Here is a 12844-nt window from a genome sequence, read left to right on the forward strand (position 1 = left end):
GCTGGTAAATGAATTGTTTCCCCAGGCAACATGGGACACAAAGGCTGCTCAGCTGGCAGAAACACACACGTCACTCTGCAGCACTGCAGCCATACCTTCTACAGCAGGTATTCAACTGAAGAGACAAGAAAGACAGACCAGTTATTTTATTCAAAACTTTTAAAAAGTTAATTGACAAAACCAGATAAATTATTCTCATTGCATCAGAGATATGTCACAATGGTTTCCTCTTGCCCCACACAACAATCATGTTTTGTTCCCTGCTAGCCCCAGTTTCCTTAAATCATCCTGATGTAGCAGTCCTGTATCAAACAAGCCCTTCAACCTTGTCTCACTAGGTTGTGTGCCACGATTATGCTTCATACAGCTCTGAGAGGAACAAGTTTAGGACCTCATCAACATTTATTGGTGGTAAGAGAACTTGTCAAATAAGCTAGTTATGTTTGCTGTCCTATAGTATGTGCTCTATCACCAAGACAGACTATGCACATGGTGAAATTTTTCAACATTCCAGGTACTGTGAGCCACATCATTACTACACTGGTTCAGGTACCTAGCAAACATCCTTAAAATGAAACACTCACGCCCCTCAAAAAATGAAACTGAGGTCTCAGCCACCTGCATTTTTCCTAGAACAAGTGCAGCAGTGTCAGAGCTGTACAAAGGAGCCACTTAAAGCATTCTGCCTGATGGCTGTACTACGCACTAGAAAAGCCATCCCATAGATCCTTTTTCACCATTCAGGCAACAGGAGTTCTAAGCAGCAGTTTGCTCCAATACTGCAGAACCTCTGACCTGCAATATCACTACCTTGACCTCAGTGGTGGTATTTCTCTACTCTGAAAGCAAAGTATTAACAAACAAATACAAATCACTGGGAGAAAGCAGTGAAAAATCTGAGTCATTAACTAACTGGAAGCACTTTCAGAAGATTGCTGCTTTCCTTTCCTTCCATCTTACTGCTACAAACTCATCCCTACATCCTTCTGCAGACAAAGTTTTAGTTAAAGAAACTTTACGAGTTTAGCTTTACGAGACTGAAAAACATTGTTCAGAATAGCTTAAAGTACTTCCTGAGGATGGAGGAACACTTTTAGTATAAGCAGCAGTTAATTCTAGCACCACAGCTCTGAGGCAAATGTTTTTGGTTTTTTTTTTTTTTTACCCTCTTTGCTTTATGCTTACAACCTCCAGGCACAGTTTACATGAGCTTTTTGGGGGCAGAGGGGAACAATGACACAACATAAACATACATCCTCAACAGCTTACTGAAACTGAAGCCTTATCCCTTTGTCCTTGGAACAGCAGAATACCCTGTTTGTCAGTCAGTTCTGCAGGAGTTGAAACAAGCTGCCTCGTCTTCAGTTTTAGCTGCAGTGTGATACAAGGCTGTTTCTTCCAGTTCCTACACCAATTGCTTTCCTGCACAAGAGAAACACCCACAGGAGCAAGCTTTGGTTATAGAAATTCATGGTGGGGTGGGGGTAAAGTCAGTGCTCTTGCAAGTGCAGAGCACACAGACATTCAATCTCTTTGTATTCCACAGCTCAGCTTTCAGTTTTGGGGAATACTTGAGGACTGGACAGCTTCAGGCTTACAAAGATTTCTTCTTTTCTGGACTGAAAGGCAGATATGAATATGTATGAAGGAGGCAAGGGGCTAAAGGACATTTTAAGACAGCATCACACCCCAACGTAACAGATAAAAATCTAGTGGTACCGTAGCTGAATGTACTAGTGCAAAGAGACTAGAGGCAGCTGCTGGACAGCCATCAGTTTTGCTCATTCAGGTGCGCGTGATTTTATCTGGAGGCATGAAACCTGTGTCACCCAGTGTTCGAAGTGCCACTCTTCCATTAGGACGTATCACCAAGTGAGTTATGCTACCATTGTTAAGAGACATTCGCAGCCAGCCTTCTGGGGGAAACTGCAATGCTCTATTAAAAAAAAAAAAAAAGCATATATTATTATTCATAAACAGTTATATTAACATGCCCTCACAGCATCGCCTTCTGTTCCAGATAAGGAAAACCAGAAACAACAAAAAAAAGAAAATCATTGGTCATTCTGCAGCTTGCATGCAAATGCTTCCACAGTCAGCCTTGGAAAAAATATTTTTCTTGTGGAATTGGTACAAAAACGCAGCATTGATAACTGGACCAGTGCCAACAATGCACTGCATAAGCAGAGTCCAGCAGATGGATATGATTACTGTAGACAGGATTAATTCAAACTGACAGAAGGTAGGAGCTCTAACGTAGTCAGGTTGCTGGAAGCACTCTGAGCAACCTCGTAACAACCAGGACAACAGACAGCATAGGTTCAGGTTGGTCACTGAGCCAACGGCAGCACCACAAAACCCCACACAGTTCAGGACAGGCAGAGAAGATGGCTCACCACACCAGTGGCCTCCTCCGCAGACCCAAGGCGAAAGTGGCAAACAGCATGCTTACGCACTGTTGTAGCCTTACCAACGTGGGTAGGTATGCAACAACAGCAGAGAAGAGGTAGTGAGATAGGATTAATTCTAGTTGCCTGCATGTGCCTATGGAAGAAATTCACTGGAACTACTTTCCGTCAGCTATATCGTTCCCCAGAAGCAGCAAGAAAAAGTACCTTGTGCTTTCTGTAGAAATACAGTATCACAGGTAGTCTCCAGCTATTCTAAAATTCCTAACTGAACAGCCTCAAGAGTTCAATCAGTTACAGTAAACAGCTGGAGAAAATATGAAGTTGTCTCAAACATCTTTTGCCTCAAATACTGAGGAATAACTTGGTTTTGGCTATTATGACAGTCTTTTCGAAAGGCTAAGAAATTAAATAACAGCTACAGTCAAGCTAGATTCAAAAGGAACACTACATGGATTGTGTTCAATTGTGGTATCAGATAGCCTGGAATAGAAGGTACAGAAGAGAAGTTAAAAAGAAGAGGAAAGAAACTGCAAAGAGAAAAAGTATGCAAGTATTTCAGAAAAGGCCTAGGTAGCAGCAAGATAATCTTTTTTGGCACAGGAAAGAATATTCTGTGTACCTGATCAATAATTTTAAGTACAGCAATTTTGAAGAGCTCTAAAGCAGTCCACAGAGCAGACAGGCTACCATTTAACTGGCTCAGCTAAATAAAGCTACCTGAAATTGCTGTAGGTATTGATCAGATTAAAGTTTAATCACATCTGTCCTGCTCAAGACAAATTATCTTACAGACAGTGCTTTGTTGATAGGGAAGAAGAATAAAACAGACACAGCTGACTGGATACAGGGACAGGCAAAGATCCAGAACTGTCTTCTCTTTCATGAACAACCTCGATGTTAGCAGAAAGATCCACTCTCCCCTCTAATCCAATACTGGATATTACTGCAAAACCACACTAATACAACTTGAACCTAATACAAAAACTGCCATTAGTAAAGAATTCCCAAAACTAAATCAATCTTTCATTATGTAAGATCAAATTCACGTCACCTCAAAAAAAGGTGCATCCAGTCAGATGCTCTATCTGTTGTCTTTTCCAACAGTCCACACAGGCATTATCCTCAGGTTTGTGGGAAGCAGAAGCATATGGTATTAAAGAGACTGTTCAGACGTACAAACAGGTTTCGAGTCTCACCAATTTAGCTATTTTCACTGTAGAATTAAAATGAAAGTCTTCTAATTTTCAAATGTGTCCTGTATCTGGAAATTAATCCTGTGATGAAGTTGCAGAAGCAGCTGCTCACAATGCAGGCACTGATCTCTAACCACTTCAAGCAAGCCAAATCAACACATTTCCTAGCTCGGCAGTGCCATAAACCAACACCATTTCAGTAAAACTAAGACCTTTTGAGGAACATGGATGAACGTGCAATCCAACACATACCTGCACACAATATAGCGGATCACGTTGGCATGGCAGACAAAGATCTCATAGCTGTCTTCTTCCTGCTTCGCGTCAGCTCTATGAATGAAGTTTCGAAAAGCAGCCTCAATTCGAGCTCCATCTTCGTAATACTGCTAATGGCACAGAGTTCAGAATTAAACACAGCTCAGAGCAGCAAGTGCCACTGTCTGCATTTGCAGATGGGCTGCATCTTCTAAACAGTTCTTCTTTACAGGGATACACACTTGAGGCTGAACTAATACTAAAGGATTGTAAGTTATTTTAACTGTTCTGCACACTTATCGGGGAGGAGAAAAGTATGCAATTATCTAAGTTCTATGATGAAAAGCATCAGCTCAGACACTGCAAGTTACTACTACTGTCAATATAAGGTATATTAAAAAACCCAAAACATAACAAGTACAGAAAAAAAAAAAATTTAAGTAAAAAGTTACCACAGCTTCTGGTTTCCAGTGAGAGACTGGAGGGTCTGGCTCTATAGGTGCTCCCTCTCTCAGCAGATCAGTACTAATTTTTTTGACTCCTGAAATATTAAATACACATTCAGAAAGGAGTTGTTACTTCACATACCACTGCAAACAGGCCCACAACTCTACAATCAATACATTTTTCATGTCTTCATCTCCATCCTAAAGACCATTTTAGTCTACACATCGCCTATCAAGGTGTGTGAATCTTTTCAACACAACTGTTTTGTCACCAGCAAGAAAAGGCTTATTCCAACTGAGAACAGCCAGACCAGCCTGGCGCAGCAAGTTGAGTCTTCCCAGTCTGCTGCACTTTGAAGAAATGCATTCGCAAGGATGTTAATCTAAAGCTGTATGTCAGTTAATGCTTACTGCTAATTAATGCAAATTAATGTTAATAATATTAAATATAATAAACTCAAAATATTTTAATCTCTTACTCTGAGGAAGAAAAGAGGGTTTGGGGAGGTGTTTGAGGTTTTTTTGTTTTGTTAGTTTTGGGTTTTGTTTTTTTTTTTTTAAGCAGCACATTTAAGAAAATAAACACAGAATGGCTAAGAGAAGTCACTTTCAGCTTGTCATACCTGATTATCTGCTAAAATACCAGACAGAATTATCTATAGTCAAATATCTTTTAGTTTAGATTCTGGTATGTCTGAACAGCAGAAAAAACAACCAACCAACTGCAAACACAACCACCCAAAAACCGTGTAAACAAAGCAGCCACCCACATTAAAAAATTCCTACACCTCTCTAAGTGTGCCACATCTTCCCCTGCACATAGGCTAGCACAGCATACAAGAAGGGCCTGTTACCTAACCCAGCAAGCATCACTACAAGAACTGGAGTTTATGATCCTCTTCCCTCCCGTGCTATTGCCCCCCGAGACTGAGGGCTGAGCCAATCCTGATAACCTGTGATAGTCTTTGCTTTACACAATGCGTAAGTGAAGAGCAACCAGTAGAGTTCTACGCAGCAGTACATACAGGTAGCAGCTAGTCACTCAGAGGGGCAGATCCCTCTTGTATTTTTAAAGATTAACTGGAAACAAGCAGATTAGGGTTGTTAGTTTTTTTATAAACATAGACATATTCACACAGGGCTGGAAGATGGCTAAATAACATCTCAACCTTAAGGACAAGCTTAGAATTCTACTGGAAGCAGTTTTAAGGATCAGAAGACCTCAAAAAATTAAGGAAAGTCACTTACCTGGGAGATGTTTGCTTATAATTTCAGTTGTTTCAGTTGCTCTAGTCATGGAGGAGTGGATAATCTGATCAAATTTTAATCCCAAGCTTGCCAGCCTGTGTCCAGTCAGTTCAGCCTGCTCTCGACCTTAAAAATTATATTCATTATATAAACTGGTGACACTCATGTAAGCACCTCACACGAACTACCAAAAAAGTTGTCCAGTAGACATAAAAGGTCTCCATCAATGTCAGTTTTTTTCCTTTCAAAAAGTAATTGGAAAACATTTTTACCAGAGTCACTACTTATTCAGATCAAGCTTATTGGCTGGACAATTTCAAGTTGTATTTCCATCGGCAGGAAAAATTACTTGGTTTGTTTCGGTTTATTTATTTATTTATTTATTTGGAAAAAAAAAAAAAAATCTAAACTTATTCAGAGACTTTCACTAAAGTATTCAATATCCCTGCTAGCCCCATCCCAAGGGAGCCACTTCCAATAAAAAACAGTGCTGACCCAAGCCATCTGCCATCCCTGTTTAGGGAGCACAGAAGAGGAGACTCTGTCAAACAGATCCACTCAGACATGACAGGGCATTTTTCATAAAGGCACCATCATCTTGGAACAGTTAAGAACCACAGCACTTGGACATCCTAGGGAAGGCTTTATTCCATCTTTCAGGTAGGTAGGTGAAAAGACAACAGACAGTTTAAGTAAGTAACTTACCCAAAGCACAGGATGAGACAGGATTAAGATTATACTTTGTTACCAGTTTAAGATAGCACCTTAGTCCTGAAATTAGCATTTCATTCCTATTTACATACTGGTGATTAAGACTTGGGGGGAAAAAAGGTGTTTATACTAAACATTTGGCACCAGACTTCCAAAACCTCAAGCAGCACTGCACAATAATAATTCTTCCCCCCTCAAAACAGTGTTGGCATACATATAATGAAGAAAGTGTCCGCTGCTTTTAAAGTACACTATTAAAAAATACTACTAATTAACATTTGAGACCTAGTCACAGGATCAATGAATTAAGATTACACAGACAGAGATTATCCTCATTTCAGGTAACTGATTAGCAGTATTCCCAGAAACAGTGCTTTGTAGCAAAAGTGAAATGTATTTAATTATAAACACTCCAACTGAACGGAAAGTCAGGGGTAATTTTTTTTTTTTTTAATATATACAAATCAACAAGTCAACTAACAGAAACACAAGCCACCTTTTAAGAGAAACCTATCCCAAAGTTTGTCATGGAGCTAAGTTTGAAAGCCTTAGCCCTGGTGAATTATGTCAGCTAGCATGAAAATTTGCTCAAGCAACCTCGAGATAATTGGAAATTTCCTTTGTGAAGTTTCTCTAAAACCAAGTGTGTTTAGAACTCTGTAAAGCACGTTATAATGTTTGGATTTAGAGGATCAAAAATGGAAAAAAACCAAACTTATTCATGACAGCTTTCTGCCACAAAGGATCCAGAAAGTAGGTAAGGTTTGGCAGTGAGACCCAGAACAGAGCTGAGTTACTGACCTGTACTCAAAACAATTTTCTGAAAAGGCAAAGTATGATGCTTCTAGTAATACGTACCAAGTGGGGTCAGAGTTCTGTCTTTATCAGCCCGGCCATCCAAATTATATTGAGAATGACGGATAAGGAATATGTGCCTGGTGGCTTTTGCTTTGTAGTGATCCAAGCGTGAGGCAAGTTCTTCTTCCCCAGTTTCTTCATTTTTCTTTTTGAGGTTGATAAGAGCCAGTGGTTCACGTCTAAACAAACACATTTAAAACACCACTTTTAGATAGGGGAGACTAAAAGGCAGAGGAATTTTACAGATGGGTAGTCTTGCCTTATTTCTAGGTATAGCTGAAGTACTAAAATTGACTATTTAGCCATTTGTATCGCGAAACTGATTCAAACCATTGTGTGAGAGCTATAAATAAAAGTCTGCATTAAAAAAAAAGTTAATGCCTTAGGTTAAAAGGTAACTGACACAGATAAATTTGCTGCTAAGTGACAGCCACCTCTCAATTAATCCTTGGGAAAAAAAAAAAAGCAACAAACACAACAGGAAAAAGTTAAATCCTAATGCAAACAGATGGCGTACACTAAAATATATGAAAGCTACAGTCTGCCTGGACAAGAAGATTATAAACACTAGCAGAGACTTTATATTTGAACTCCTGTTAATTCAATAGTTGCTCTTGGGATTTTCACTGACTGTCACAGGTATAATGGTAGGTTTTTTGACAAGAAAAACTAACCATGAATGATACCCCCGAAAAAAGGAAGAGGTGTTGACTGATCATAAAGGAAATAAAATGTTCCATATCTAAAAGGCCCTGTGATAACACCTACAAAATTTGCACTTTCATCAACCACATTTACATCAAATGACTAACCACCCCCACCCCCCAATATCCTAGAAAGACTTCAACTTTCTGCAGTGCACATTGCAAATTATTTTGTGCTTTAAACTAGGTCACATCAGGTCTCTCCTGTAACACTCTTATTTTTCAGCCTGGAGTGTTTATTTATCCTTTCATCTTTTTCATCACTTTCTCCCCTCACGCCACTTTAATCTTCCTTCCATTTTGTCACACTGCACACTACTCTCCCTTTCTGCATACCACAACCTTCTCTCCTGCACATCACCCAGACAGTTGATGGGTGTCCTCAAGAGGACACCAGGCACAGAGGATCTTCCCCTCCCTCCCCCAGGATCACATATTAGTGCCACAGACTTCCCGCTGCTGACACCAACACTGCACTATCATCATCAACCCTGTCCAAATCTTCCACAGATTAGTCTTCTGGTTCCCTCTCTGCACTGATCCTCTACCCCATTAATACAAATCCTTTTGCTATGTCTCTCCAGTTCAAAGCATAAATCCTTTCCCTTGATCTCATACCTAAAGAACAGTTAATTTATTTAATTCATGCCAGACCTCAATTCTTCCATTATTATAATTAAACTTGTTTCTTCTTTTTTTTATAGATTTTTTTATTCAAGAATATAATTTTTATTCTGTTTGAGACAAAGTAGTTTGGTCATAGAAAACTGCTGCTTCACATACCTATTTCTACAGTTCACAGCAAGACTGGCTTTAAAAAGCCCTGCATCCATTTTGCTTTAGTAAAGACATGATTTCTGTTGAATAATGAGGCTCAACACGTTCCTTAAGCTGTTAACAAAGTTCAGCAAGGCATTAAAAATGAAACAATAGTCCAACAACAAGAAGTTCCGTTGCTATTTCACAGGATACTTTTGATTCAGTAGAAACTACATTGCTGGAAAGATGTATTGGGAAAATAGACAAAATGTCTGAAAAATTCAAGCACTGTAAAGTAACATAGGTATTAATTCATCCTATGGCAGAAACACACAACAAGAAATGCCTGAGTGAAAGCCCTGCCCTCTCCCCTCCAGCACCTCTGAAGTTACTCGATGGTAACATGCACTTTGAAAAGCAACAGATGCTTTAACAAGTCATGAGTAGATAACCAAGCTTAACAATATTTTTAGCATAAGCTAGTTTTAGAAAGTTTATGAGCAGGAAAACTTTTAATACTACTAAGACTTAAGTAGATTCTTTTAGGTTGCCAAAACTCAGAAGCTGAAAAATGCAGCTTTCTGCATTCCCTTAAAAAAAAAAAAATTCACCCAAGATGGTAGCTGGACAGAACTTTGCTAAAAAGCAATGGCAACGCCAGGGACCATCTTTAAACCTAATTATAACAAAAGTATCACTTAATCCATGACAGTGCCCTTTTCACCTTCCTTCCAGGAAGCCCTGCATGTCACTGAAACACATCAGTCAGCCTGACAAATGCTTTAATTCTTGTAACATACTTCAAAATCCAGATACTTCTACTTTTATTTCTAATAAAACTATTTGCAAGAACCACTCAGAGAAAGATATAGGAAGGTAGCTGAACCCCAGAAATTTAGCCAGTAATTCAAAGCTTTTTTTTCTCCCTCCCACACCAAGCTTTCCAGTTAACAGAAGCTTAATTAGAACAGCTTTCAGATATTTTACATGAATGAAACTATATCTAGTCTTATCTAAGAACTGAGCTGTACAATTCCTGTGCAGGTGGCATAGACCAAAGCAACATCCTAGGTGTAGCATCATATGAGATCAATAGGAAGTTTGAAAACAAGATACTTGCATTCCTTTGTTCAAACTTGAAAAGCCATCAGTTGTTAAGAATATTACAATAGTCTGGTTATTTGCTCACAACTTGACTTTGTAAATCATTCCCCACCCTCCCCGCCCCCCCCCAAAGAGAAGTGGTCAGATGCTTTGTGTATAAGCTATTTAACAACTTCACATATTAAGTGTTTCTGCCAACATCATCCAAAAATCAAAATTAAGACTTCAACCAGGTATAGCCAAAGCCATACCACACCAACTGGTAGGCACCAAGAAGCAGAAAACTAAAACTGATCTGTGATAATGTATTTATGTAATACACTTCCACTGTTTGTACACTATGATGAATGGTGATATGAAGTGTTATCTAGCTATATTTGTTCAGGCAATTGTGACAGCTACATCAGTTACAGAACAATCGCTACCTCCTGAATTGGTTAAAAAAAAAAAAAAAAAGTTACAAGAGTCCAAAAGTCCTTCAGAACCCCTGAAGAAAAACAACCACTTAGCAGAACCGGAAAGGCCTGGATCTGCAGTTAAACAAGTAGCTTTAGTACCTCTCTCAATGAAACTGTGTAACCGGGTATAGTCTTATTTAATGAAGGTTTTATTTTTATAATTAGGGCGTACGTAGCCCTATTTATATGAGCCTTTGATTCTGTAGCATCTCAAAAATCAAAACAGGATGCATTATACAATAAAGATCTGTTAGTGCTTAAGTTTGGATTTACTATGATTAAACTGGAGCCTGACATAAGTGTCCCTGGGGAGATAATTCTACCAGACGGAAGCTAAATGAGCCAAAGCTCAATACAGATATTTGCACATTGTAATTAAAGAATCAGAAAAAAAATGTAGTTAACCCTTGGGTGAACGTATTTCAACACCATGAAGAACACAACTAAGTTAGGTTCAAAGCAACATTACCTTTACAAGGATTTAAGAACACTAACTTGCAGTTCATGATCAACACAAGCAGCAGGCCTAATACATGCCTAGCATGTGAAAGCGTTTTTAGTCCACAAGGGTGCTGTTATTGAACAGAAACATCTTGGCGTAGACATAAAGCAACACTGATATATGGTTAACACCATGCTGAAAAAACCAGGCACTTCTTCTACACAGCACTCACACTTATCACCAGCCTAAAGGTTTTGCAATCTCACTGGATGAAAGCACTAGAATAAATGGATCTGCGCACCTTTACAGCGGGGAAAGACTCTGAACTAAAGACACACGCAGGGAAGGCATCCCTTCAGAGTACTCGGGCGCTCCAGAACGCCAAAAATTTTCAAGAACATTCAAGAATTTCAACTATGTTCTGCTTTGAAGAGTTTACCACCTAACATTTCACCTGGAAACGGCGTGTGCCCTGTCACCACAGCGCGCCTCAGCCGCGGGCGACGGGCGCCGGCTCCGTGAGAGGCGGGCCGGGCCGGGCCGGGCCGAAGGGGGTCCCACGGGGGTGCCCGGGGTCTCCCCTTGCCCCCTTCCCGTCAGAGGGTCGCTCGCCCCCAGCCCTGAGCCGGCGGACAGCGGTTGCTCCACGCACGGCTCCGACGGGAGGGGTTGAAGGGCAGCTCCCGCCGCCTCCCCCGCGGCGGGGGTGTCCCTGCGGGCCCCTCACCTCAGCCGCCGCCCAGGAGCGGGGTCCCTCCCCGGCCAGGCGGGGGAGGGAGACCCCACCACCGCACCCACCTGTCCCAGTTGCTGTCCCAGTAGCCGCCGGTACCGGCGGGTCTCTCGATCCAGCCGGGAGCCGGCGGGCAGGAGGCGGCGGCGGCGGCGGGCGGCAGCAGCAGCAAACCCGGCGGCGCCGCGGAAGCGGGGGGAACGGCGGCGGCGGCAGAGCCCCCCGGACGCGGCTCAGCGTCGCCGCCGCGGGCCGGCTGCTTGCCTACGGCGACGGCGGAGAAGAGGACGGAGCCGCCGGCCAGCCCGCAGGCGGCCAGCGCCAAGGCGCGGCGGAACGACATGGCGCGGGCGGCGGTCCGCGTGCCCCTTCAGCCCCGGCGCCGCCCGCCGAGCGCGCCGCGCCGCTCCGCCCCGCCCCGGACGGAGCGCGGCGTGGGGCAAGATTCCTCAGCGAAGGCTCCCGGAGCGGAGCGGGGGAAGGACGGGGCGTCTGGCGCTGCGCAAACCCCGGCCCAGCCCGCGCCGCTCAGCCCCTCCTCGTCGCGGAGGGGGGCGAGCCCCTCTCGCTCAGCCGAGGGGTCTGAGGCACCCGGGCGGTGCCTGGGGACTCGAGCCCGCCTCACGACGGGGGGCCCGGGCCGCGGGCCTGTCCTCCGGGCAGCCCGAGCTCAGCCTCCCTCAGCCGGGCTGCTCCGGGGTCAAGTCGGAGGCCTGGGCAGCAGGCTGAGGGGGCTGATCCTGCCCGGCCAGTCGAAAACGGATTTGTGCCCCGGCCGGGTCACTGGGAGCCCCCGGAGGGGGGGCAGGGAGGTTACCTCCAGCCCTGCCTGGTTTTAACCACCTAACGCAGGTGTGAGCGCTCCCCGGCACGAACGAACAGGAGGTTGCAGCTTTTATGGGTAGAGCGTGCGTCATATTTAGTTATAAGCCCCGAGCTGACTTGCACTGGAATCAACCACTTCAGTCAGCATTGGGTTCCTGGCATTGGAAAGCGGGAACCTGGGTTTTGGGGAATACAAGTGGTCTCAGCAGAGCTGAGCTGGCTTACACCAGGGCTGAGTCCCCACCTCGTACAAAGGAGCAGCGTCGTGCCCTCCCGTGCCTGAACGCTGCTCCTTGCTTCACACGGAGACTTCTTCCAGAAGCAAGATCTCAGTTTAGCTCCACCAGCATTTGCGTTGTGCAGAAGAAACTATGTGGTCAAACTGGAACGTTAATTACCTGTAGATCAGCAATGGTACTGTCTCAATAACCTCACAACTGAAGCCCTGGGGAGAGAAGCAGAACAGAGCCCCTTTTTTCTGAGCTGACGTCCAAAATTCAGCACTGATTTCTACCCGTTAAATTCAGCAGTTTGCAAATGGTGACAGAAATGCTACTGAATGTGGATCTCGGGATGCTCGCAGATTTTACAGATTCCATTATTCAGCCTTTGCATATTTAATTAAGTGTTCCTGTCACTCCCATCCACCTGTTCAAGCTTTGCCTCCATACCCACATTCCCCGCACTACAAATTGCA

General features: G+C 43.1%; 1 protein-coding gene across 2 annotated transcripts; it reads right to left on the reverse strand.

Annotated features, from left to right (window-relative positions):
* Positions 1 to 131: 131 nt before the first annotated feature.
* On the reverse strand, positions 132 to 11730 carry PGAM5 (PGAM family member 5, mitochondrial serine/threonine protein phosphatase). Of its 2 annotated transcripts, none has more exons than XM_052797468.1 (6): positions 11388 to 11730; positions 7123 to 7301; positions 5554 to 5679; positions 4312 to 4400; positions 3857 to 3987; positions 132 to 1936 (listed from the first exon to the last, which is right to left on the reverse strand). In XM_052797468.1, the coding sequence occupies exons 1-6, from the start codon at positions 11663 to 11665 to the stop codon at positions 1786 to 1788; spliced, it is 954 nt and encodes a 317-aa protein (XP_052653428.1). In that variant the 5' UTR covers positions 11666 to 11730; the 3' UTR covers positions 132 to 1785. The 2 variants fall into 2 exon arrangements, with proteins under 2 accessions (XP_052653428.1, XP_052653427.1); XM_052797467.1 differs by having other exon boundaries at positions 3857 to 3990; positions 11388 to 11729.
* Between the last annotated feature and the right edge of the window lie 1114 nt (positions 11731 to 12844).

The sequence above is a fragment of the Harpia harpyja genome, chromosome 9 (genome assembly GCF_026419915.1).
Source record: "Harpia harpyja isolate bHarHar1 chromosome 9, bHarHar1 primary haplotype, whole genome shotgun sequence".
In the NCBI taxonomy this organism is placed as follows: domain Eukaryota; kingdom Metazoa; phylum Chordata; class Aves; order Accipitriformes; family Accipitridae; genus Harpia; species Harpia harpyja.

Excerpts from the sequence above, each read along its gene's own strand:
- PGAM5 (XM_052797467.1), bottom strand. The coding sequence starts at position 11,665 with ATGTCGTTCCGCCGCGCCTTGGCGCTGGCCGCCTGCGGGCTGGCCGGC. Across the intron at positions 5,680-7,122 it reads CAGAACTCTGACCCCACTTG|GTCGAGAGCAGGCTGAACTG; the intron begins GTACGTATTACT and ends ATAATTTTTAAG. Across the intron at positions 1,937-3,856 it reads ATCCGCTATATTGTGTGCAG|AGCATTGCAGTTTCCCCCAG; the intron begins GTATGTGTTGGA and ends TTTTTTTAATAG.